This window comes from Theropithecus gelada, chromosome 1 (assembly GCF_003255815.1).
Source record: "Theropithecus gelada isolate Dixy chromosome 1, Tgel_1.0, whole genome shotgun sequence".
Taxonomy (NCBI): Eukaryota; Metazoa; Chordata; class Mammalia; order Primates; family Cercopithecidae; genus Theropithecus; species Theropithecus gelada.
In genome coordinates, this window is record NC_037668.1 from 31,491,840 (window position 1) to 31,518,788 (window position 26,949).

The 26,949-nt window shown below is 56.5% G+C and overlaps 1 protein-coding gene across 1 annotated transcript; it reads right to left on the reverse strand.

Annotated features, from left to right (window-relative positions):
- Positions 1-2,655: 2,655 nt before the first annotated feature.
- TTC34 (tetratricopeptide repeat domain 34) lies at positions 2,656-25,663 on the reverse strand. Its single transcript, XM_025362505.1, has 7 exons — positions 25,457-25,663; positions 23,395-23,620; positions 21,776-21,980; positions 20,424-20,590; positions 6,701-6,971; positions 5,673-5,887; positions 2,656-3,184 (listed from the first exon to the last, which is right to left on the reverse strand). Exons 1-7 carry the CDS (start codon positions 25,543-25,545, stop codon positions 2,657-2,659), a joined length of 1,701 nt encoding a protein of 566 aa, XP_025218290.1. The 5' UTR covers positions 25,546-25,663; the 3' UTR covers position 2,656.
- Positions 25,664-26,949: the final 1,286 nt, after the last annotated feature.

Sequence of the window (26,949 nt, forward strand, 5' to 3'; positions counted from 1 at the left end):
CCCAGACACCCACACAGACCATCTCCCCAAACACCCACACAGACCATTCACCCAGACACCCACACAGACCATCCCCCGCAAATACCTGCATAGATAGTCCCCCCCAGACACCTGCATAGCCAGAGCCCAGCACCTCGGAGGTGGACATTAATCCCATCTCCTAGGGAGATTGGGGGAAAATGGGTGTTCCCTGCCTGTCCTGCTCTTGGGGTAGCTTGTGGGATGTGGAGATCCGGAGAGAAGCCCTGGCTCAGGGATCCAAGGAGGCAGGTGGGACGGAGGTCAGGGAAGTGCTTCCTGTAGCAGCCCTGGGGCCAGGGTGTGCCTCAAGGGCACTAGCTTTTGTCCACACTGCTGCGGGGCTGCCCTCACCCAGGTTGCTGTGTCCACCCTGCCGTGGGGGCTGCCCTCAGGCCCTGGAGATGCTTGCCTGTGACTGCCCCACACTCTCAGGCTGGGCTACTGGTGGCAGGTCCTGTGCTCTGGTGCAGCCCAGACATGCCCAACAGGCATTTCCTCTGCCCACTGGGAGCAGGGCCTCTCCCCTAAGTCTGCCCAGCTACGCTCTGGGCAGGAATGAGGAGCCCCACTTAGAGAAGACGCACAGGTCAGAAGAGGCTCACCAGCATTTCTGAGGCACACAGGGTGCTGCGACGACAGCCGGGCCTCTGGGGTCCCCACCTTTCTTGCCAGCTGCCTTCTGAAGTCAGGCCCTGGGTATCCAGGACAGGAGGGAAGGGGCCCGGTGGTCCCGCTGCCCCAGAATCTGTGTCATTGAGCCACCAGCCCATCCCCCGTAGCTGGAGCCTCTGCTCCCTCACTTGTGAACTACAATAAATCAGAGACAGGTCTCAGTCAATTTGGGAAGTTTATTTTGCCAGAATTAAGGATGCACGCCTGTGCCACAGCCTCAGGAGGTCCTGACAACATGTGCCAAGGTGGTCAGAGCACAGCTTGGTTTCATACATTTTAGGAAGACATGAGACATCAATCAACATACGTAACATGGAGTTACACTCTTGAGTTTCCGATGAGCCTTTCCAAAGAAGGCAGTCAGATACGCATCTATCTCAGGGAGCAAGGGAGTGACTTGCAATGGAGTGGGAGGCAGGCTTGCGCTACGCAGTTCCCAGCTTGACTTCTCCCTTTAGCTTAGTGATTTTCGGGCCCCAAGATTTATTTTCCTTTCACTCTCCTAAAAAGAGTTTTTTTTTGTAGATTTATCGCAGAGTTGAACAAGAGAGAATGGCACAGGTGTGGTCAAGATTCACCTGGGAGAGGAAGGGGGCAGGGGCAGAGGAGTGTGGCCACCTGAGCTGAGAGGCTGTGTGGCAGGTGACCATTGTCACCAGTGTCACTGGCCAGGTCACCTGTCTGAATTTTGGGGTTGCAACCTCCATGATCCCCTAGAGCTGATGACAAATGCAAGTGCCCAGGAGGAGAGAGAAGCCAGGAGGGGGGTGGTGGCCTTGTCTCCCCAGGGTGAAGTCAGGCAGGGCTCGGGGGCACGCTTTGCACCAAGCCAGCCCGCCCAGCTTGTCTCTCACCCATGGCCACGAGAGAAAGCCCTGGGCTGAGGCCTCAGTCTGTGACACTCACAGTGATGGGCAAAGGCTGGCCGCCTCTGCCCCACCCAGAAGTCCCCGAGCTCACTGGCAGCTGCAAGGCCTGGGGACGTTTAACCCACGTATGGGAACCAGCTGTTCTCTTGCTCTGTGGAGGCACCGATACCTTCCAGCAGCTTTGGGAGACAAGTCTGGGGGGAGCCTGGGGACTGTGCTCATCAGGGCCCCTCGGTGGTCCCTCTGCTTGGAAGGGAGGGACCTGTGGAGGAGGGAGGGAGTTTACCCCCAGCGCACTGGGTTCTCGATGAAGGACCCCCATGAAAAGCACCCTGAAAGGTCAGCTTGGGGTATGGGCTGGCTGGGCCCATTTGGGAGCTCTGTCTCTGGGGAGGGTCCAGGCTCTACTGGAAGCCGGCCCCAGCCTCAGGCCAGGGTCCAAGCAAAATGCAGCTTCACAGCCACGGAGGGGCTTCTGGGGCTGGTACCGTCTCCCCAAAGGCCCCAGGGGTCTGGCCTCAATCCTGTCCAACCTGTAGGATCCCAGACCAGGGACAAGACCTGGGGCTGCTGCTTCAAGGTCTGAGCCCCAGGTGTGGGCCAAGAGGGCCCCAACTTCCGGGATGAGGTTGCTGGTGGTAGAAGGGACTGTGAAGCTTCTAGGATGGTCCCTTCATGTAAGTAGGAAACTGTCCCCTTTCCTTCCCAAGGCAAAAAGGGGTGAGGCTGGCTGTCCAACACTGACTCATGCTGGGGTAGGGAAGCAGGGTGTGGGGAGGGCTGGGAAGGGGGATATGGGGAGGACTGGGAAGGGGGGTGTGGGGAGGGCTGGGAAGGGGGATATGGGGAGGACGGGGAAGGGGGTGTGGGGAGGGCTGGGAAGGGGAGGGTTGGGAAGGGGGATGTGGGGAGGGCTGGGAAGGGGGCGTGGGGAGGGCTGGGAAGGGGGATATGGGGAGGACTGAGAAGGGGGTGTGGGGAGGGCAAGGCGGGTACCTCCCCGATTTGGGGAGCTGGGTGCACTCCCGGGCCTAGACATTGGGTGAGGTGCTGGGGTGGGCCGGTGATTAGGGCGGGGAGGGGGTCGGGCCCAGTCACTGGAGCCAGCAGCCTGCGGATGCCTCCCTCCGGATTCTGGCCTTCAGTCTCTTCAGGCCACGGTGGTTGGGGTCCACCAGGAGGCCACTCTCGGCCGCCGTCCAGGCCTCTGGGTGACACTGCTCTTCCAGGCAGCGCTGCCCTCGAAGGAGGAACAGGCGTGCGGTGGGGGCCCGGCCTGGCTGCTTGCGCAGGCTGTTCTGGGCCAAGGTGGGCGCGAGCTTCAGGGCCTGGACAAAGGCCCCTGCGGCGGCTGCCTCGTCCCCCAGGCTCAGCAGCAGGCGACCCTGACAGCAGAAGTCTTCTACCCGCCTTGGGAGGTCACTGTCCCCCAGAGTCTCCTGGAGCACATGGTCCAGGTCCCTGAGGGCCCGGCCAAACTCCTGCAGCTCGGCCAGGCAGGTGGCTCGCAGACGCAGGTGACAGGCACTGCTGCCACCGGCCAGGACAGACAGTGAGCAGTAGCCCAGCGCCCGCCTGGGTTGCCCTGCGTCCAGTAGGGTGCCGGCTTCCCAGGCTGCAGCCTGCACAGAGGACACAGAGAGAGGCAGGGAGAGTGGGGTCAGCTTCAAAAGCCCGGCCGCCCCTGCCCTGCAGCATTCCTCTGCAAAGCCAGCCTCTGCTGGCTCCCTGGGTAGGGCAGGGCCCCGGGCTGCACAGGAGCTGCCCGCTGCTTCTGGAGGGGCTGGCTGACCACGGGCAAGGGCAGGAGGGGGGACCCAGGGTAGAGGACCCTTCCCTGTAATTCTCACTGCCCCACAAGCTGCCAAAGTGCTGTTCTGACCCTTGGAGGTCCAGCGGCAGTCCAAGGCCTGGCATCCTTGCCCACCGCTCTTCTCCCTGGGCCTCGGATCAGGGACCTGGATTTACCTTCTCATGGTCCCCTCCTGGCAGCCCTACCACCCCACCAGCTGGGCCCAGGTTCCCTTGCCTGGGTGACCACAGCAGCCTCCTCCCTCCGTCCCTCTGGGCCAAGTCACCTCTCCAACAGGCCCTCTGAGGTGGCTGCTGCCCAGCCTTTCCACTCTGCCCACATTCTGAAGGCTGTCCCAGGTCTCAGGACAGTGGCAGATATGGCCCTTGCCTGGTCTCTGAGCACCCTAGACCCTCCTCCTGGGGCTGATGGACGGAGGGCACAGCCTCTGCTGTGGGCGGCTGCTGACTAGGCCTGTCTGTGCCCCTACTCCTCCCAGGCACTTTCCTGAACCCACCCAGACCCAATTGCCTCATCTGTGACCCAGTTTCTTCACAGAGTCAACCACGACCAGAAATCCGCTTGCCTCACTGGGCTCCTCCTCTGCTCAAGAACCTGCAAGGGCTCCCCACCGCCTGAGGAACACGCCACGATGCAGGCCCCGCCTTTCTCGCTGGCCCTGCCTCTCTTCCAGCAGCCAGGCGGTCCTCGATGCTCCCTCCTCGATGCTCCCTCCCGCGGGGAGCGCAGCGCACTCAGGACCCCGCGGGGCGCGGCTGCAGGGGGTGAAGCCCAGGTCCATGCCCAGGGTCCGTGCTGGGGAGCGAGGGGGTCCCACGGCCCCAGCTTTGCTGCTGGGCTCCCGCGGGGCACAGTGTGGCCTCTTCTGCCAGCTGTGAGCGGCGCCGAGCAAGGCAGGGGCTCGAACCCACGTCCCTGGCCTGCTGTGCGGCCCGCGGGGCCGCCCCTCTCCGGGCGGAGGCACCTAACCCCCTCCCCCCCCCGGCCCCGACACGTAGCTCACGGCCCGGGATGGTCGCGAAGCCTCGGCCCGCGCAGGCCCCGCACATTTGGGCCAGGTCTATGGCAGCAGGAGGGCGCGGCCCCGAGCAGCTGTCGGACCCCGGGAGCCCCCGGGCCGCCCCCACGGGGAAGGGGGCTCAATCTGACCCCAGATGCCCCTGATCCCGCGGCTCGGGCCGCGCAGGCGCAGTGCCACCCGGAGGGGCGAAACCGCTGTCGGCTCACTTCCGGGTCGGTCCGCGTCTCCAGGCAACCATTTCGCGTCCCGCAGATTCTTGCCTCGGCCAGGAGCCGCCTCCTGGCGCCCCCGCCCAGCCCCAGTCTACAGCCTCGGAGACCCCTGCCCAGCCCCGCCTCCGGGCTCCGTGACCCCGCCCAGGAGACCCCATCTAGCCGCCGCCTCTGGGCTCCAGGACCATGGCCCCAGCCAGGCTTCCCGCCCCCTGCCATGCCCTCCTTCCAGCTCGAAGACCCCAGCACAGCCCCCTCCTCCTGGCTCCGAAACCCCCAGTCCCTTTGGGAGCTCTGAGACCCCCCCAGCCCGGCTGTCTCCTCCGGGTCCCGGTAACCCGATCTCAGCCTTGCTCTTCAGCCTAGAGCGGCGGCGCCCCCTCCGCATCACCGAACTGCCCCTTAAACACTGGTGTAGCCCCGACCCCACCATGAGATCCCTCTGTTCTTCCCAGCGTGGTTTCTGTTTTCCTAAGTGGCCCCCGAGTGCTAGAACCTGCTGGTGTCAGGAAGCATTAAAGAGGTGAAATCCTGTCCAGGCCCCACCGGGGTGTAGTTCTGAGTCTCTGGGACCCCAAAGCCTGCTGTGCTCTTGGCCTCCCAGTCTGCCTTGTCCCCACGTGCCTTTTCCCGGCCTGCCTTGTCCCCACGTGCCTTTTCCCAGCCTGCCTTGTCCCCACGTGCCTTTTCCCAGCCTGCCTTGCCCCCACGTGCCTTCTCCAGGCCTGCCTTGGGCTTGGGGTGGGCTTCCTGCCGGGAAAGGTGCCCCTGGCTGGCTCAGTCTGGCCCTGAGGGCAAGGTCCCCTTCCCTCTCTTGCACCCAAGTCACCTGTGGCTTATACATCCCATACAAAGAGGCTGAGAGGTCGGTGGGGTTGTAGGGCCAAGATGGCCAGAGACTGTCTTCCTGGGCCAGAACTGGGTGTCTCCCACCCCACCCCAAACCCAACTGAAAACCCAACCGCAGAGACTGAAGAAGGGCTGCCCGGGTGGATGGCCCAGGGGTCTCATGCCTGTGTGCTGGGGAAGGTTGGCGTGGGAGATCCGTGGGGTTCTTTGCGCACCTGGGCAAGGCTCTGCCGCTCTGAGGCCTCCAGGAGATGCAGCAGGCAGCTGAGATCCGGGGCATCCACCTCGGCCAGGCCCTGCAGGTCCCGTGCAGCCGCTGGCACGTCTCCCTTCTTGAGCCGGAGCAGGCCCAGCCGGGCCCGGGCTGCCTCTGACGTTGGGGCAGGGTGCAGGGCTTTTTCCAGGTGGGTGCCAGCCTCCTCATAGCTGCCTGTCAGGGATTCAGGAGGGACAGTCAGTGTGTGGGGTGGGGCAGAGGTGCAAGAGAGCTCAGACTTGCTGGCTGCTCCTTCCCTGCCCTATACTGGCTTTCGGGGAGGTGATGATGGCTCAGCCCCAGGAAGAAGGAGCTGGGAGCAGAGGTGCACCGTGATTCCAGGCAGGTCACAGGGACTCACCTCTGACCCCACTCCACGATGCTGAGCCCCCTCACCATGGACACTACAAGGGGCTGCTTTCTCTCCCGAGCAACTAGAGGCAAACTCTGGGCCTGCTGGAGCAGACTAGCACGCGGGGAGCAGCCCTGGGGTCCCTGCAGCCCTTGGTGGGCAAATGCAGACTGCAGAGAGAGCTTGCCTTGGGAATTAGCAGTGAAATGGTTTCCATATCACCAGGGGGATGTGGAAATCTGCAGGAAAGGCGTGCATGTTGGCACATGGGGCTTATGACAGTTCCTCCTGGAACAGGGCCTGGCATCCCATGGGTGCCTGATAAACAACAGCTGGAGGTGCGTGAATCAATGAGTGGGCCGAGAGTCCAAGACCTTTTATGGACCAAGATCATGCCTCGGTTTCTCCTCCATTGCAAGCAAAGAGCCAGCCGGGTAAAGAGGGGAGAGCCTTTTGAACACCAGGCCTCACACAGGGAGCAGGGCCAGAGGCCAGGGGATTTGGGGTGGAAGGGACCTTGGAAGCTATTGTGGTCCATGTCTCTTTCTTCCATTTTCTAGAAAAGGATACAGAGGTCAGAGGAGCAGGGACAGAAGCCCAGACCCTGTGTTTCCCACCTTGGGGCTGCCACATACCCCGTGCCATGAGAACGTCCACCAGGAGGAGGTGCCAGTCCAGTTGCCCCGCATCGATTTTGATCAGCGCCTGCCCCACAGCAAGGAGGCCTTGGGTGTCCTCGTCCTCGAGAGGGGCCCCAGTGTCCAGCAGCTGGCTCAGAAGGGCCCGGCAGCGGGAGTAGAGGCCCTGTGTGATGAGAGCCTGGGCTTCCGGCTTCAGAGAGCGGAGCTCAGGGACCACGGTCCCGGGGCCGAGCTTCAGAGCAGAGAGGATGTCGTCTACGGCTTCCTGCAAGGTGGGAGGGTGGGCGGGTGCAGAGTTGTCCTAGGTGGAGAGACTGGGTGGAGGGTCAGAGTAGGAGGGCTGGCTCTGTCTTTCTCATTCCCTGATCTTCTCCCTGGGGTCCTAGAGGGTCTGAACATCCAGCTTCCTGCCTCTTCCCGCTTTCCTGTGGCTGCAGCCTCCTACCATCCCTCCTGATTCTGGTTAGCATTTGAAAGGACCCAGCTCGCTGACCTTGACCCTGAAAGTTGTCAGGCCCAGAACCCCTTTTCTGAGGCCAAATGCTGCTAATTTCCATCTCCTGAGGCTGCCTGCGGTCTGCGAGCCCTCCCTGGGTCCCTCGCTCTCCCAGCTTGTGGCTGGCTCCCTCCACGCCTGTCCTTCCCAGCTTGTGGCTGGCTCCCTCCACGCCTGTCCTTCCCAGCTTGTGGCTGGCTCCCTCCACGCCTGTCCTTCCCAGCTTGTGGCTGGCTCCCTCCACGCCTGTCCTTCCCAGCTTGTGGCTGGCTCCCTCCACGCCTGTCCCTCCCCACAGAGGCATCCGTCACCTCCCAGCGGGGGATGCTGGATCTCCGTGGGTATCCGGGTTCTCCTCCCAGTGCGTGTGGCCTTGGGGACGCCGGAAGCGTAGAAAGCCCAGTTACTGCCGTCCCACAACTCCCAGGAGCGGCGGAAGGAGGACGCCCAGCCCATCTGGTGCACGATACAAGGCAGGACACGGGCTGGCAGCCAGTTGGGGCAGAGGTCAGAGGTCTGCCAAGGGAGAGATCAGGGTGGAGCCGGCCAAGGCACACCCTGAGGGAGAGCCTGCAGGGTGCAGAAGTGGACTTGGGCTGGTGCCTGAGGCTGGTGGGCACGTGGGTAGGAGAGCCCAGCACTGGGCATGCCATCTGGAGGCGGGGAGGGAGAAGAGGTTTGCAGAGGCCCTGACCACACACGGGAAGCCAGGGCAGAGGCTGGGCCTGTTCAGGGGAGTGCTGGTGATCAGTGGATTGATCAGGATACGTCATTTGCATCTGACCTTTGACCTGGCCATCAGCAGGGGACCACTAGAGCCTCTTCAAGGCTGTCCTTCTATTGGTTCTCCAGGTGTCCTATTTGCTTGTTTGTTTGTTTGTTTCTTTCTTGTTTTTTTAATTTTTATTTCTTATTTGTATTTTGAGATGGAGTCTTGCTGTGTCACCCAGGCTGGAGTGCAGTGGTGCAATCTTGGCTCACTGCAACCTCCACCTCCCAGGTTCAAGCAATTCTCCTGCCTCAGCCTCCTGAGTAGCTGGGATTACAGGTGTACCACCACCATGCCCAGCTAATTTTTGTGTTTTTAATAGAGACGGGGTTTCACCATGTTGTCCAGGCTGGTCTCGAACTCCTGATCTCAAGTGATCCACCTGCCTCGGCCTCCCAAAGTGCTGGGATTATAGGTGTGAGCCACTGCACCTGGCCCTAACTATGCCTCTTTATATTATCTTTCTAGCAATTGCCTTGCAGATTACAATACGCAGCCTTACAGCTATGAACAAGCCCCCAGCTCCCAGGTGAGCACCCTACCACAGTCTATATACAGTTGATATGGTGCCACTTTACCTAAAATGTGAGATCCCCACAGCAGTAACTTCCATTATCCCACAGTTCGTGTTATTGTTGTCATACACTGAGCAATACATTTCCTCATATAGTGCATTATTTCAAGTTAATTAATCATATGTATATTTTGAGACAGGGTCTCTCTCTGTTGCCCAGGCTGGAGTGCAGTGGTGTGATCTTGGTTCACTGCAACCTTGAACTCCCGGGTTTAAGTGATCCTCCCACTTCTGCCTCCTGAGTAGCTGGGACCACAGGTGCATGCCACCACACCCAGCTAATTTTAAAAACTTTTTGTAGAAATGGGGTCTTGATATATTGCCTAGGCTGGTATCGAACTCCTGGTCTCAAGCAATCCTCCCACCTTGGCCTCCCAAAGTGCTGGGATTACAGGTGTGAGCCACCACACCAAGCCTATTTTTAATTTAGATAGCTTTGTTCAAAGCAATTAAAAGAAGAAATAAATACATCCTTTTGTATTTGCAGATGCTTTTCACTTCTTCTAGCAGAGAATTTCTATCAGGCGTCCGTTCTCTTCAATTTCACCACCATCCCTCAGGATCTGCTGTGGTACCGTTCAATGATGACGGATCTCTCAGCTTCTATTTGTGTAATGGGTCTTTAATTTCACCCTCGTTTCTGAAGGACATTTTAACAATATGGGTAATTCTGGGTTGGTACTTTTTTCTCTTAGTGCCTTAAAGGTGCTGTCCCACTGTCTTCTGGATTCCATTGTTTCCGGGACAAATCTGCTGTCGCTCACATTGTTGTATGTCATTTACTCACGCCTCTGGTTGCTTTTAAGATGTTCTCTTTATCTTTTGTTTTCAGGAACTTGACCAAGATGTGCCTTCTTAGGGGTGGTTCTCTTTGTGCTTTTCCTCTCGGGATTTGTTGAGCATCTTGGGAATTTTTCTGCTGTTATTTCTTCAAGTACCTGTGTATATTTGCCCCATTCGTTCTCCGTATCCTCTGGGAGTCCAATCACACGTATGCTAGACGGCCTGAAATTGTCCCACTGGTCGCTGAAGTTTTCTTCATTTTTTTTTTTAATTTTTAAAAGTTTTTTAGAGGTCAGGTGCAGTGGCTCACACCTGTAATCCCAGCACACTGGGAGGCCGAGGCGGGTGGATCCAGAGGTCAGGAAATCGAGACCATCCTGGCCAAGATGGTGAAACCTCGTCTCTACTAAAAATACAATAAAAATACAAAAATTAGCTGGGCGTGGTGGCACGTGCCTGTCGTCCCAGCTACTCAGGAGGCTGAGGCAGGAGAATTGGTTGATCCCAAGAGGCAGAGGTTGCGGTGAGCTGAGATCGTGCCACTGCACTCCAGCCTAGGCGACAGAGTGAGACTCCATCTCTTCTAAAAAAAAATTTCTTTTTTTTTTTTTTTTTTTTTTTGAGAGGGAGTCTCACTCTGTCGCCCAGGCTGGTCTCAAACTCCTGGGCTCAAGTGATGCTGCCACTTCACCCTCCCAAAGTACCGGAATTACAGGTGTGAGCCATGATGCTCAGTTCAGCTCTCATCATTTGAAACGGAGTTTTTTGTTTGTTTTTTTTTTTTTCCCTGCTGTTCCTTAGATTGGATAATTTTCTTTGGTCTATCCTCGAGTTCACTAGTCCTGCTTTGGCAGTTTCAGATCTGCTGATATGCCTCCCTAATGAGTTTTTAATTCCAGATATTCTGCTTTTCAGCTCTAGGATCTCCACTTGATTATTACAGTTTTTTTTTTTTTTTGCATTCCTCTACTACAATTCTCCATCAGCTCACTCATTATAGCAAACAGTTCTTTTACATGTTTATGTCACTGCTTTTAAAAGCCCCTGTGTGTAAATTCCAAACATCTAAGCCATCTCTGGGTCTGTTTCTATGAAGTGCTTCTTCTCTTATTATTGGTCCCATTTCCCTGGTTCTCTGTGTGCCTAGCAGTTCTTGGTTTTGTGCTGGGCTCTGTGTCTGGCATGTGGTAGACAGGGCTGTGGTGCTGTCCTGCAAGGCGGCTGATTTCACTCTGGTGGGCAGGTAGATTACTGGTGGATCATTCTGGCCCTGCCAGGCTTTATCTTGTACTTTGTTAGGGAAGGATTATTTTTTGAACTTAGTCCTAAAGTATAATCTTAATTTTAGGGTGTGACCTTTCTGGAGTCTCAACTGAGTGCCCAAGATGTTCAGAAAAGCCTCTCTGCAGTGGCTGGGTTAGAATTCCAGTGTCTCCCGGCCCTGCCTGACCCTGGTACCCCCATTCAGCTCTTGACCCCACAACAGGTGGTCACTGCTGGGCAGTTGAGACTTGCCCCCTGCCTGTGCAGCCCAGGCTGCAGACAAGGACCTGTGGAGAATTCCATGGACACATAGATACCCCTTCCCCACACAGCCCCTCTCCTCCCCTCTCCTCCATTACCCTCGATGCAAATTCCAGCCACATAGCAGGCTGGGATGCCAATCTCTGTCCCCACAGCTCAGAAATCACTGCCGCCCTCCATGGGCAGCGGCAGAAATGTCTCCCCAGGCAGGGAACCGGGGTGCGTGGTGCCTGCCTCCTGCGGCCTCCTGTCTCTCAGGGTCGCAGCTCTTTGCTGCCTGTTGTTTGGTGTCTGGAAACATTTGCTCATGGATTATATCCAATTTATACGGCTGTCAAGAGCCTGGAATGGCACCCCACATCCCCAGGGGAGCATCTTATAGCCTGGAGCAGAACCCCACACCATCAGGGGAGCATTGTACAGGCTGGAATGGCATCCACACCCCCAGGTGAATGTGTGACAGCCTGAAACAGCATTCTCCAACCCCAGGTGAGGATTTGACAACCTGGAATAGAACCCCACACCCGCAGGTGAACATCGGACAGCCTGGAATGGCACCGCACACTCCCGGGTGAGCATCTGCCAGCCTGGAAGGGCATCCCACACGCCCCGGTGAGCATCTGACAGCCTGGAATGGCACCCACGCCCACAGGTGAGTGTGTGACAGACTGGAGCAGCATTCTCCAGCCCCAGGTGGCCTTGCAACGATCCAAAACAGAACCCCACACGCCCCGGTGAGCATCTGACAGCCTGGAATGGCACCACCACACTTAGGTGAGAATTTGAGAGGCTGGATCGACCCTTGAACCTTCAGGTGAGCATCTGACAGGGTGGAACGGTACCCCACACCTCCAGGTAAGCACCTGAAAGCCTGGAACAGCAGATCACATGTTCAGGGGAACATTGTAAGCCTGGAATGGCACCGCAATCCCCAGGTGAGCATCTGACAGCCTGGAACAGCACCCCACATTGCCCAGCGAGAATCTGACAGCCTGGAGCAGCACCACCCCCACCACGTGAGCATCTCACAGCCTGGAAGAGTACCCCACCTCAGGTGAGCATTTGACAGCATGGAACAGCAAGCACCCACACCCCACAGGTGAGCACCTGACAGCAGGAAAAGCACCCTCCTCCTCGGTGTGCATCAGACAGCCTGGAACGGCATCACCACCCGCAGGTGAGCAGCTGATACCTGGAACGGCACCCCACACTTCCAGGTGTGTATGTGACAGCTTGGACCATCACCCTGCACCCCAGGAGAGGATCTGACAGCCTGGGAAGGCACTCCCACACCCAGGTGAGCATCTGAAACCCTACAGCATCACCCCCCACCAACCTTCAGGTGATTATCTCACAGCCCAGAGCAGCACCTGCCACCCCCAGATGAACATCTCACAGCCAGAAAAACACCCTCCGCCGCCAGGTGACCATCAGACAGCCTGGAATGGTACCACCGCTTAGGTGAGCCTCTGACAGACTCAAACAACAGCCCACACCTTCAGTGAGCAGCTGAGAACCTCAATCGGCACCTTACACTCAGGTGAGCATCAGAAAGCCTGAAGCAGCACCCCCCCACCTCTAAGTGAGCATCTGATGGCCTGGAACAGCGCCCACACCCCCAGCTGAGCATCTGACCGCATGGAATGGCATCCTCACCTCCAGGAGTATCCAACAGCCTGGAACAGTATTCTCCAGCCCCAGGGGAGTGTCTGACAACCTGGAACAGAACCCCACTCTTTCAGGTGAGGATCCAACAGCATAAAACAGCACCCTCCACCCCCAGGTGAGCATCTGACAGCCGGAACAGCATCCACAGCCCCAGGTGAGCATCTGGCACCCTGAAAGGGCAGCACACACCCCCAGGTGAGCACCAGACAGCATTGAATGGCTCCCCACACCGCAAAATGAGCCTCTGATGGCCTGGAACAGAACCCCACGTTCCCATGTGAGCATCTGACAGCATGGGACAGCACCCCACACCCCCAGGTGAGTATCTGAATGCCTGGAGCGGCACCCACGCCCCCAGGTGAGCTTCTGTAAACCTGAAACAGCACCCTGCACGCGCAGGGGAGCATCTGACAGCCTGGAACGGCTCCCCTACACCCAGGTGTGCATCTGTCAGCCTGAAACAGCACCCTCCACCACCAGATGAGCATCTGACAACTGGAAACTGCATCACACACCCCAAGGTGGGCATCCGATGGCATGGGACAGCACCCCCCCCACAGGTGATCTGACTGCCTGGAACGGCATTTCCCCTCAGGTGAGCATCTGACAGCCTCAAACAAACCCACTGTGAGCCTCTGACAGCACAAAACAGCACCCCAGAGCCCCAGGTGATCACTGGACAGCCAGGAACGACAACCCACATCCCCAGGTAAGCGTCTGACAGCCTGGAACAGCACCCCACAACTGCAGGTGAGCATCTGACAGCCTGGAACAGCACCCCACAACTGCAGGTGAGCATCTGATAGCCTGGGACAGCACCCCACACCCCAGGGGAGCATCTGACAGCATCTGATAGCCTGGATAGGCACTCCACACAGCCAGGTGAGCAGCTAAAAGCCTGGAATGGAACCCCCACGTGCAGGTGAGCATCTGACAGCCTGGAACAGCACCCTAAAACTTTGGGTGAGGATCTGATAGCCTGGAAGAGCAGTGCCTACCCACAGTCAGCATCTGACAGCACACAGCAGCACCCCCAATCCCAAGGTGACATCTGGCAGTGTGAAACAGCACCCCACACCCCCAGATGAGCATCTGAAAGCCTAAAACAAGCCCCTGCCTGAGATGAGCATCTGACAGCCTTGAACTCCAGGCCCACCGCCAGGTGAGCATATGACAGCCTGGAACAGCACCACACAACCCCAGGTAAGATTCCAGCAGCATGGAGCAAGACCACTGCCCCCAGGTGAGCATCTGACAGCCTGGGAAAGCACCCTGCTTCCAGGTGAACATCCGATAGCCTGGAACAGAACCACAGTTCTCTAAGTAAGCATCTGACAGCACAGAACAGCACCCTCACCCCCAGGGGAGCATCTGACAACCTAGAACAGCACCCTCACCCCAAAGTGGGCATCTGGCAGCGTAAAACAGCTCCTCTACTGGCAGATGAGCATCTGACAGCCTGGAGCAGCACCCCACACCCCCAGGGGAGCATCTGACAGCTGGGAGCAGCACCTCACACCCCCAGGGGAGCATCTGACAGCCGGGAGCAGCACCCCACACCCCCAGGGGAGCATCTGACAGCCGGGAGCAGCACCCCACACCCCCAGAGGAGCATCAGACAGCGTGGACAAGTCCTGCCTCCAGGTTAGTGTCTGAATTCCTGGAATGTGTGCTGTCCTTTTCCACCAGGTGAGCATCTGACAGCCTGGAGCAGCACCCCACACCCCCGGGGAGCATCTGACAGCCTGGAAGAAGCACCCCGCATGTTCCCCGGGGTGAAACCAAGGCTCAGAGACAGGACAGGGTTGTTGGCCAAGAGGAGGGGCCTGCTGCTGAGCCCCAGCGCTGACTCAGAGCTCACAGCCTCAAGCCTGTGCCATGTCCTCCTCTCAGGGTGAAGAGGCAGAGGGCATGGGGGAGGCGCAGCATCGGCCCACCTCCTGGATGCGCAAGTTCACAGGCATGATGGGGCGAGGGGCTCCTGCTCCTACCATCACTCCCACACGCTAGCCCTCCGACGTCCTGGCTGACTTTCCCTGCCTCTGGCCCTGTGGCCCTGGACAGAGCGGGAGGAAGGGACAGGATCCCATGGTACCCCTTGGAGGAGGTTCCAGCACCTACCTGTAGGTAGGTTTCCAAGGATCCCTTGTGGCCACATCCAGCTGTTAAATGGGCGCGTCCCTGCCAGCCACAGATGTCTGTCCAGTGCAGGAAAGGGCAGGCAGAGAGCTGGCTCCCAGCCCCGAATGCATGTCTCCCTCCCTGGGGCCCAGCCAGGCATGGAAGTCAGGCCTGCCAGTGGGCTTGGGGGAAACTTGGTGCCCTGGGCTGGCAGCCTGCCCTGCAGCAGCAAGCATGGCCTCTGGAGCTGTCGTCCTCCTGGCCTCTAGAGTTGCTTTTCCTTGCTTCCTGGAACTCCAGCCCTTAAGAAAATCAGAAACCCTGGGAGGCACATTGCCTCTGTGCTGTGCTTTCACCCAGCGAAGCATCAGGGCAGACAGCCAATTTCAACACTGCTCTTGGCTGGAAAGTGCCCTCGTCTCTGGCAGCCTCCAGCGAGAAAGTACAGGGCCCCGGAGCTGTGGCTGCCTCAGGGCAGGTCTCCCTTGTGACAGCCTCTTGTCATGGGCCTGGGAGTGGAACCCTCCCGCCCCTGCCCTGCATCCTGTTGAGTCGACAGCTCAGGCTGGTACCCAAGACCGTGGCCAGCAGATCACAGGGGATGTCCCTTTTGTCCTGGCTGTTTATAGGCTGGAGGAACCACTGTTCAGCCGCATCTCTCCCGCCCCACCTGCATTCACTCAAGGTTGATGGGAGCACTGTGGGGGGAGACAGGCAGGGGAGGGGCCAGGCAGCACCTGGCACATCCCCAGGGTGCCTCCTCTGATCCCCAGGAGGGGCAGCACCCACCCTCCTCTTTTTCCAATTTGTTTTTATTGTGGTTAAATATACATAACATAACATTTACTATCTTAATTATCTTTATGTGTACAGTGTGGTGGCATTAAATACATTCCTCATGTTGTGTGGCCGTCACCACTATTCCTTTCCAGAACTAGCTCATCTTCCCAAACTGAAACTCTGTCCCCGTTAAATCCGCTCCATCCCCCTCCCCCAGTCCCAGGCACCCACCATTCTGGTTTCTGTCTCTGTGATTCAATGACTCTAGGAACCTCATGTAAGGAAATCACACAGTGTTTATCCTTTTGTGGTGGCTGCTTATTTCACTGAGCACAATGTCCTCGAGGTTCATCCATGTTGTAGTGTGGACCGGGATTCCCTTCCTTTTTAAGGCTGAATAATTCCCCATTGTATGGATAGAACATGTTTGGCTTATCCACCCATCCATCGGTGGACACTTGGTGCCCTCCACATCCAAGCTCTTGTGAACAATGATGCCATCTATGAACATGGTGTACAAATGTCTCTAAAAGACCCTGCCTCCATTTCTTTTGGATGTAGACCCAGATGTGGAATTGCTTGATCATATGGTAGGTCTATTTTTTTTTTTTTTTTTTTTGGAGCTGGAGTCTTGCTTTGTCACCCAGGCTGGAATGCAGTGGTGTGATCTTGGCTTACCGAAACTTCTGCCTCCTGGGTTCAAGCAATTCTCCCGCCTCAGCCTCCCGAGTAGCTGGAACAACAGGCACGCGCCACCACACCTGGCTAATTTTTGTATTTTTATTAGAGAAGGGGTTTCACTGTGTTAGCCAGGACGGTCTTGATCTCCTGACCTTGTGATCTGCCTGCCTTGGCCTCCCAAAGTGCTGGGATGACAGGTGTGAGCCACCACACCCAGCTGGTAGTTCTATTTTTAGCTTTTTGGGAAATGGCAATCCTGTTTTCTTTTTTTTTTTTTTTTTTTTTTTTTTTTTGAGACGGAGTCTCGCTCTGTCACCCAGGCTGGACTGCAGTGGCCGGATCTCAGCTCACTGCAAGCTCCGCCTCCCGGGTTCACGCCATTCTCCGGCCTCAGCCTCCCGAGTAGCTGGGACTACAGGCGCCCGCCACCTCGCCCGGCTAGTTTTTTGTATTTCTTAATAGAGACGGGGTTTCACCGTGTTAGCCAGGATGGTCTCGATCTCCTGACCTCGTGATCCGCCCGTCTCGGCCTCCCAAAGTGCTGGGATTACAGGCTTGAGCCACCGCGCCCGGCCAATCCTGTTTTCCATAGCTGCTGCACCATTTTACCTTCCCACCAACAGTGCAGAAAGTTCCAGTTTCTTCACATCCTCACCAGTGCTTGTTATTTTCTTTTTAAAAACTTGGTAGTAGTCATCCTGATAGGCGTGAGGCATATCTCGTTGTTTTGATTTGTGCTTCCCTGATGATTGGTGATGTCCAGCATCTTTTCATGTGCTTATTGTCCATTTGTATATCTTTTTCTGGGAAATGTCTGTTTAAGTCCTTTGCTCATTTCTGAATTGGGTTTTTGGCTTTATTGTTGTTGAGTTTTAGGACTTCTCTGTGTATTCTGGATATTCCTTATCAGATATGTGACTTGCAAATATTGTGGTTTTCTTCCATCCTGTCAGTGGCCTTTTTACTCTGTTATAATAGTGTCCTTTGGTGCACAAAAAAATTAATTTTCATGAAATCCAACTTTATTTTTTCTTTTGCTGCCTGTGCCTTTGGTGTTGTAGCCCAGAAGTCATCGCCAAATCCAACGTTGTGAAGCCTCTGCCTGTGCTTACTTCTAATAATTTTATAGTTTTAGGTCTTTGATCCATTTTGAATTAATTTTTGTATGTGGTGGTAGGAAAGAGTCCAACTTCATTCTTTTGCATAGTTTTCCCTGCAACATTTGTTGAAAAGACTGTCCCTTCCCCATTGAATGGTCTTGGTCAAATCATTTGACCGTATATGGGAGGGTTCATTTCTCGACTCTCTATTCTGTTCCATTGGTCTCTGTGTCTGTTTATGTGCCAGTACCACACTGTTTTCATCACTGTAGCTTTGTAGTAAGTTTTGAAATCAGAAAGTGTGAGTCCTCCAGCTTGTTGGTTCTTTTTCAGGATTGTTTCGGCTGTTTGGAGTCCCCTGAGATTCCATAGGAATTTTAGAATTTATCTTTTCTACTTCTGTAAAAAGCATTATTGAGATTTTGACAGATATTGCATTGAATCTGTAGATCACTTTGGGTAATACTGACATCTTACCAACATGAAGTCTTCTAATACATGAACGTGGAATGTGTTTCCTTTGTTTATGTCTTCTTTAATTTCTTTCAGCAATGTTTTGTAGTTTTCATTGCACAAATCTTTCACCTCATTGGTTAATTCCTAAGTATTTTATTCTTTTTAATGCTATTGTAGATGGAATTATAGCTGACTCTTGAACATGGGTTAAAACTATGTGAGTCCACTTATATGTGAATTTTTTTCAATAAATACAGTCAGCCTTTCATATTGGTGGGTTCCGAATCCACAGTCAAATGCAGATCAATTCTTGCGATGTGAAACCCGCATATATGGAGGGCCAACTTTTCATATCTAGGGGTTGGAGTTTCCACAGGGCTGACTGTAGGACTTCAGTATGTGGGGATTTCGGTATCTGAGGGTTGTCCTGGAACCAATCCCACGTGGATACCAAGTGGTGACTGTATTTTCTTAATTCCCTTTTTAGATTATTCATTATTAATGTATAAAAAAGGAACTGATTTTTGTGTTGCCTTCATATCCTGCTACTTTGCTGAATTCATTTATTGGTTCTCACAGGTTTTTTTTTTGTGTGTGTGTGTTTGTGTGTGTGGAATCTTTAGGGATTTCTACATATAAGATCTGAGAACAGAGATAATTTTATTTCTTTCTTTCAAATTTGGATGCTTGGTAATTTTTTCTTGCCTAATTATTCTGGCTATAACTTCCAGTGCAACGTTGAGTAGAAGTGCAAAAGTCATCATCTTTGCCTTGTTCCTGATCTTAGAGGAAAAGCTTTTCTTTTTCATCATTGAATATGATATTTGCTGTGGGTTTTTCTTATATGGATTTTATATTGAGGCAGTTTCCTTCTCTTTCTAGTTTGCTGAGTGTTCTTATAAAAGGGCGTTGAATTTTGTCAAAGGCTTTTCTGCATCAGTTGAGATGATCATTTTTCCCCCTTCATTCTGTTAATGTGGTATATTACATTAATTGACATTTGTATGTTGAACCATTCTTGCATTCTAGCAACAAATCCCACTTGGTCATGTGTGTCATCCTTTTAACAAATTGCTGAATTTGTTTTGTTAGTATTTTGTTCAGGATTTTTGCCTCAATATTCTTACAGGATAATAATGGTCTGTATTTTCCCGTAGTGTCTTTGGCTATGGTATCAGGGTAATGCCGGCCTCATAGACTGAGTGAGGAAGTGTTCCTTCCTCTTTGATTTTTTGGAAAACTTTGAGGATTGGTGTTAGTTCTTTAAATGTTTGGTAGAATTCACCAGTGAAGCCATCAGGTCCTGGCCTTTTCTTTGTTGGGAGATTTTTGAGTACTGACTCAATCTTTTCACTAGTTATAGGTCTATTCAGATCTTCTGTTTCTTCATGATTTAGTCTTGGTGGGTTTTGTGTTTCTAGGGATTTATCCATTTCATCTAGATTAGCTGATTTATTGGCTTACAATTGTTCCTATTACTATCTTATAATTCTTTTTATTTCTGTAGAATTGGTAATAATAACCTCATTTTCATTTCTGATTGTCATAATTTGAGTTTTCTCTTTCTTAGTCCACCTGGCGAAAAGTTGGTCAAATTTTATCTTTTCAAGGAAAAAACTTTTGTTTTCATTGATTTTCTCTATTCTCGATCCTCTGTTTTGTTGATCTCTGCTGTAATCTCTCTCTCTTTCTTTTTCTTTCTGTTCATGTGTTCTTTTTCTAGTTTCTTAAGTTGTAAAGTTAGACTGTTGATTTGAGATCTTTCTTGTTTTTCAATGGAAGCATTTACAGCTATACATTTCCCCCTCAGCACTGCTTTCCCTGTGTCTCATAATTTGGGGTGTGTTGTTTTCATTTTCACTTGTCTCTAAGCATTGTCTAACTTCTCATGTGATTTCTTCTGTGATCCATTGGTTGTTTAGCCCCCTCCTCCTTTTACAGAGGAGGAAACTGAGGCCTGGGGAGGTGAAATGATTTGGCTGAGGTTGCTTAGCTGGACCCAACTCTTTCAGGCTCCAGGGACAGAGCTTAGGGCAGCAGGCCTGGGCTGAGCACACAGGTCCAGTGTGAGTCCCTCAGAGTCAGACCACACAGAATGCAGTGCAGTTGCAAGCAAAGAATGCTCATAATCAAACAGAACAGAAACCATCTTCCAGCACACAGGCCTCCCCCAGCTGAATGGGATCTGTCTTCTTGCCATTGCCCCCCTCTCAACTTTTATTTTACATTGGAGCAGTTTCTGCAGAAGAAAGTCTTAAATGCATAGATACCGAACTTAAAGAGCAAGTAAATGAAGCTCAGGTCAGGGTCCAGGGGCTGAATCCCCACACCTGTCTGTGGCAGACATGGCTGACCGAGGCCAGCACTTACTCCCTCTGCGTATGTCCTCCAAAACCCTCTGAACACCGGGGGCCAGGCGGCCCCACCAATGCAGCCGAGGGAACACCTCCTGGCCAACAGCCCCAGAGGGACCCCTGCATGCACTGAGCATTATTTAAGCTGGGGAGGACCCGTAGTACCTCTGAAGGCTCGCACGTCTATCCATGCAGACAGGCTGGGAGGACGAAAGGGCAGGACTCCCAGAAACTGGGTTTGTGGGGACCAGGCTCCCATGAGCCGCAGTACAGGTGGGGATGGGAACATAGGTTTTGATGGGCATCTTGCTGCTCAGGACGGCCTCCTGGCTCCCTCTCTCCTTGGGGTAGAGGCAACTCCCTGGGTCCCCCACCCGTTTGCCCAGGCCCAGGTGGGGAGTGGGGTGGCACCTGAAGCTGGTCTAGGGCCAGGTGCACCAATGCCCGTCCACACAGTGCCTGCACGTTCTCCGGCTCAGCCCGCAGCACTGCGTTGAGGTCGAACATGGCCGTCTTCTTCTGGCCCAGGAACCCATAGCAGCGGGCTCGGGCAAGGAGGGATTCACTTGCCTGGCTTCCTGCAGGAAGATGGCATGGGGTTGGGATGAGCCTGTGCTGGGTCCCCCCCCCCCCAGTGTCCTTCCTGCCCAGGTCAGGGAGGGCAGAGGGTACATGAGCTTCAGGGCTCACCACTGGGCACTGAGACACACAGAGACAGTCACGGCGGACCTGGGGGCCTTGGCTTCGGGGCAAGAGGAGCCCCGCCAGGACTGGAGACAGCTGGGGGTCTGCCAAGGGAAGGGGCACTGCAGCTGCCTCTGAGGCCAGGCAAGGGCAGGGGGTCAGGGTCCTGGGGCGGGACCTGGAGTGGCAGCAGCAGGAAGGTGTGAGGCTTGGATATGGGGCAGTCTAGGAGGAGCCCCCTGGATTCTGGGCATAAGAGACCCCTCCCCAAAGAGGTTATCACTATCGTGCCCCTTCTAGGTGTCTGTCTGGTGACGGACATGGGACAACGTGCTGGGCCGCTCTGGGCTGCTCTGGGCTGTGCGCGTTCCCACCAACGCATGCAGGGCATGCTCTCTGTGCCAGGTTCTGTCCCAGAATGAGCTCTCCGAATCCCACTTCCGGCCCACGTGGGCTACTCTGCCATCCCCCTTTGAGAGAGGAGGGTGAGGGGTGCTCACTAAGTGCATGGCCAGGTTCCACGCGGCAGCCTGATCTAGGTTCAGGCTCTCACACTCCCTGTACCCCAGGAGATCCCTGTGAGTCCTGGGAAACATCTGCTTCCCTCCAGACACTTGGTCCCACCAGAAAACAGCACAGACTCCAAGAAGCAGGCAGCACCCCCGCGCTGGGTGTCCCCGGGTGGGGAGGCCAGGTGTGCACGGGAGGAGCTTCAGTCATTGTTTCTCGGAAGGGCTGAGGGGAGCAGGGACCTTGCCTCCTTGTCATTAACTGGGAAAGGGGCCCTTTTCCCTTAGGGCTGAGGCTTCTGGGACAGCAGCTCAGGCACTAGGCAGGGCACAGCTCAGATCCCAGCTCAGGCCCCAGGTCTCAGAGGCCGGTCTCAGGCCTTGGTGCACCCACCTTGATGGCGAGATGCCCTCAGCGAGTGGCCCCTGCCCTGTCCACCCCGTGGGTATTCCTGAGGCCCCTGCACCTGGGGAGCATGCGTGTCCCCACTGTCCAACACGGCAAAGGCTCCCCATGTCCCCTGTGCCCGGCACAAGACTGGGCCCTGGGAGCAGGTGGGCAGCCCCTACCTGCAGCAAAGATGGCCAGAGAGAGGTAGGCGATGGCCTCCTTGGTGTGGGCCCTGCCGTCGGCCCCGCCTGGCCGTGCCCGCAGGATGGCCAGGGCCCTGGCATGGCAGTGGCCTTGAAGCAGCTGCCGGTCCTCGTGGCAGAAGACGTCCAGGGTGGGCTGGAGGCAGGCGGTGTCACCGGACTGGACCAGCTTCTTCACCAACTGCAGGAGTGCCACAGTCACTGCCCACACCCTTGGGACCGATGCCCTGGGGCCCACCCTGTACCGACGCCCCTGGCCATCCCCCACCCCATCCTCACTGCCCCAGGGACCATCTGGTGCCAACACCCCCAGCCCCACCCTTGCTGCCCCAGGGCTCACCCAGTGCCAATGCCCCTGGCAATTCCTCACCCCACCCTCTCTGCCCCAGGGCACACCCAGTGCCGCCACCCTGATCATCCCGTACTCCTGCTCGCTGCCTCCCCCAGCCCCTGGCTGTGTGCCCATAAGCCTGGGGGCTTCTCCCTATCTGAGTACTAGGAGGTTGGCTGTGTGTTGCAGCGTGGCCTTTTGAGCCTTTGGGGGCATTTTGTTTTCCCACAGGTGGGGGTCCCACAGCAGGCAGGGACTGTGTCCCCAGCTTGGTGCTGAGGAGCAGGCAGGGAGGGGAGCTGTGAGCCTGCTCTGGGCTGCAGTCAGAGCCGCGTCTGTCCGTGGCATGGCACTGTTGGGCTGGGGCTCTCAGGGTCCTAAGCCTAGGACTTCTCTGTCCCGTGGAGGTGGAGACCCCGCCCCAGTGGGCCCACTGGAGCAAGGAATGGGTGTGCTCCCATGAGAAGCAGAAGGGGCTTTTAGGTCAGGAAGGGTCAACAGGCGCCAGGGAGTCCTTCAGACAATGCAGAGCAAAAGCCCAGCACGGCCAAGTAGGACCAGGTCTCTGAGCGAGGGGAGACCTCCACCCCACAACTTCCCCTCTCCGCGGCTCCATCCGAAGGAGGCCCAATGCTGCCCCCTGCTGGCCGCTGGTGGGCACACGGGTTCCCCAAGCTGAGCAAGAGGATGCAGGTTCAGGGCATCCGAACCTGGGCAGGGCAAGGAGATCAGAACCCAAACCAGGCCCCGGGGGGAAGAAGGCACGACAAGGCCCTCACCCCAGGCCCCAAGGCCTGAATCCCACCAGAGCAGGTGAGGGTCTGCCTTTCCTGGGAGCGGGGGGTCTTGGAGGCAGGAAGGGAGGGCCCCTCTGCTACCCTCCCCAAGGCAGGGTTGCATCCAAGCCTAGTTTATGTGAAAGACTTGGAGAGAAGCTCGGCCTGCAGTCGGTTCCTGGCCCTTCTGCTTCATAACCACAGCGGAAGCAAGTACGACAAAGCAGCTATGCATGCGGGGAATCTGCCGACCCCAGGGACCTGCCCCAGCCGATTTCCATGACGACCCGTGGGACCTGGACCCAGATAAGGAGACTGAGCGTCAGACAGGTGAGGGCCTGCAGCAGGTGCAGAGCTGGGGCTGAATGCAGTCGCCCGGTCCAAAGCTCAGACTGCAGGGTCCAGCGCCAAGTCCACAGGAGGCCTATGCCCTCTTCCCAGCTGGGCCCGTTTCCACCTGCCCTCTCTCACCCCCCGGGCCTCCTCACCTGGTTGGCGTCATAGAAAAAGCCCCTCCTCAGCTGCAACAGGGCCAGCCGTGCCAGCACAGGGGCTGCCTGGGGCCTCCGGGAGAGGGCCACCAGCAGGGCCTTGTGTGTCTCCTCCAGGCGGCCCAGGCGGTACAGGGCGTCAGCCGCCAGGAGGCAAGAGGCCTCGTCCTCCGAATCCAGCTCCATCAGCAGTGTGGCCAGCTGGTGCACGCCGCGGGCGTCCCTGGGTGGAGATCAGCTCAGAGGGGCCTGCCCCTTTTGACAACCCCTCCACCTGCCCAGGTGATTGGGCAGTGGGGAAATCCCATCTCCTGCACCTGGCCTGGGCAGCTCCCTCTGGAGGGACCCTCATGCCATGCCATCCCCAGAGGCCAAAGGTGCCCTTCCTATCACACGGCCCTCACGCCCTCCCTCACCCTTCCCCCACCCTGTGGGAGGTGGGATTGAGGCGGTATAGACAGACAGTGGCAGGGCTGACCCTGAGCAGACCCTGCCTCAGTTTCCTTTTCCGCAAAAGCACAAACGATTTGGCCTTGCTGGGCTCAGGGGTGTGCGTGCAGGCAGAGGAAGAAAACACGCGGCTGCATGTGGCACGTTCCCGTGTCCATGTGGGAATGGTAATAAGCGCTCACTGGGCAATGGGGCCAGAGCCTCAAATTTGACAACTCCCAGAGAACAAATATAAGCGCCATCACATAATGAAAGTTCCTCACCACCAGCAAATCAAAGCCATGCAAATCAAACACCCGGAAGGCAGAGGAACTCTGTGTGTGTGTGTGTGTGTGTCTGTGTGTGTGTGGTGTGTGTGTGGTGTGTGTGTTGTATGTGTGGTGTGTGTGTGTGGTGTGTGTGTTGTATGTGTGGTGTGTGTGTGGTGTGTGTGTTGTATGTGTGGTGTGTATGGTGTGTGTATGGTGTGTGTATGGTGTGTTGTGTGTGTGTTATGTATGTGTTGTGTGTTGTGTGTGTGCCTTGGGGTGGAGGCTGACATCAATGATGCCCCCCAAGAACGCCCCCCTTCTCAGTGCTTTTAACTTTGCTGAAACCCCTTCCTGCCACCTCCCAGCAATTAGACGAGGGATGTCAAAGCAGCTAGAGATTCACCCACTGGGCTTTGGGCTGGCAAAGAATTTGCAAAATGAGCATCAGGGGTGAGTGGGGGATGAGCGGTGGCCAGACTGTGGTGAGGGGAGGGCAGCTCCTGAAGTCAAGGATCCTACAAGTGGCCGTGCTCCCTGACCCAGGAACTGCATGCCTGTCTCCGTCTTAAGGAGAGAACATTCTGGATACAGGACATTACCCAAGATGGATTCCAGCTAAGAACAAAGGCGCGGTGGCTCACGCCTGGAATCCCAGCACTTTGGGAGGCCCAGGTGGGAGGATCACTTGAGGTCAGGAGTTTGAGACCAGCGTGGCCAACATGGTGAAACCCCATCCTACTAAAAATATAAAAATTAGCTGGGCAGGGTAGCGCTCGCCTGTGATCCCAGCTACTTGGGAAGTTGAGGCAGGAGAGTGGCTTGAACCCAGGAGGTGGAGGTTGCAGTGAGCCAAGATCGTGGCATTGCACTGCAGCCTGGACAGCAGAGTGAGACTCCATCTCAAAAAACAAACAAACAAACAAACAAACAAAAAAACAAAATAAAACAAACGAAACCCAGGACTGCTGGAAGGAGTAGTGGCAGGGGCGCAGGTCAGGGCGGTGCTGACCGAAACACATTTAGCCACAAAGGGAATTGTCATGACCTATTGAGTAAGAAAATTAGCAAATGAACCGCATGTCCAGCACAGACTCGGTTTGGTGAGCTATTTTATATGCACGAAACAAAAGGCCTGGCAGGAAATGTGAGCCGCGGCTTTTAATTTCCCCTTTCCATTTCGGGACTGCCGCCCCTGCTATGGAAGCAGCGGAGCTAGACCTGCCTCGGGTGCTTTGGGAGGTTACCCGCCACGCTGCCTCCGTTCATTCCTTTGTAAAATAGTAGGAAACACATCCCTGGCTACCTCGAAGGAGACCCACGAGAAGCAGCAGCCCCAGCGCGCCCTGGCGGGTCCTCACCCCTCCTGTGTGCTGGGGCCGCGGGTCTCCGCGGCCTCCCTCCGGCCCTGCGCTCTCGACGGCCTGGCGCGTGGCGATCGCTGCAGCATCCCACGGGCCTCCTCCCGCAGCACGGTCAGCAGCAGCCCCCGCTGGTTCCAGGGCACGTAGGCCTTGGCGGCCAGCAGCGCCTCCTCGGGCCGCAGCCTGCAGGCGGTGACATAGTCCAGCGTGCCCAGGAATGCGCTGCCCGCCAGCACCCGCAGCAGCCCCCGGCCGCACAGCGCGCGCACACAGCCCCCCGGGTGCGGCGCCCCCTGCTCCACCACCGCCTGGAAGTCCTCCAGGGCGCGCTGCGAGTCCCCGGCGTGCAGCGCGCAGAAGCCGCGCAGAGCCAGGAGGGGCGCGCGGTCCCCCGCTCGGTCCCCCGCACGGTCCCCGGCAGGGTCCTCAGGGCGCGTGGGCCGCAGCAGGCGCTCGCACATGGCTCGGGCGCGCGCCGCGTCCCCCGCCAGCAGCAGGCACTCGGCGAGGCGGGCTCCCAGCGCGGGTCGCGCCCCGGTAGGTGCCAGACGAAGCAGGACGCGGAGCGCGCGGGTTACCGGGGCCAGCAGCTCGCGGCCCGCGTTCTCGCGGAACTCAGGATGGTTCCGCACGGCTTCCTGGAAGCGAGCGAAGCCCGCGTCTGCGACCTCCTGCGCCTGAGCCCGGACACGCTCCTGGTCCCGGGCGGAGAACACGGCCTGGAACTGCCTCCGCGCCCCAGAGGGGCTCTCGCGGAAGGCCTCCTGCAGGTCCCCAAACACGTCCTGGGCCCGGCCGTCTAGGAAGAAGGCCGAGGCCGCGCGGGTGACCAGCAGGGCGGCCCGGCGCTCACCTGCGGAGAGAAACAGAGGCGTGGGTCCTGCCTGGGGGCTGACTACCCTGGGGTGTGCCACCTGCAGGTCCCCACCAGGTCCGGGGCTTGGACCCAGGAGCCTGTGAGTCCTCCTGCCCGGGGCATCTCCCTCCAGTCTCCGGGTGGCCCTGGGTATGGCACCAGCTGGCAGGAGGCCCGAGGCCCATGAGTGATGGGTCAGGGTGAGAACCGTGCTGGGCAAGCGGCGAGGGGGCAGCCACCCTGCCTGCCAGCCACAGTGTACTCTCAGGGTGGGTTCAGAGTCACTCCCACCGCTCAGTGCAAACCAAATTCAGTTACAACGCCTTTCCCCTGCCTGACATTTAAATAATGGGTTTTAGAATTGAGTTTCCTCCTCCGGGAATCAGTGCCCCTCCACTCCCAGGGCAGAGCTGAGGCTACAACTCTACGACCTTTGTGGTGGCCATTTATTCCTGGGCACCTTTGTTTCTTGCCTTCTTTGGGCCAAGTGAGGACCCAGCGCTTCCCTCTCTGAAGCCGAGCTCTTCCCTTAGGTCTAGGACCGGAGATGCATGCCCTTCCGCTTACTGAGGATGGACCTGGGCATTTATGGAGTCTCCTGCGTCTGTTCCCTAGTCTGCACTATAATGGGTTA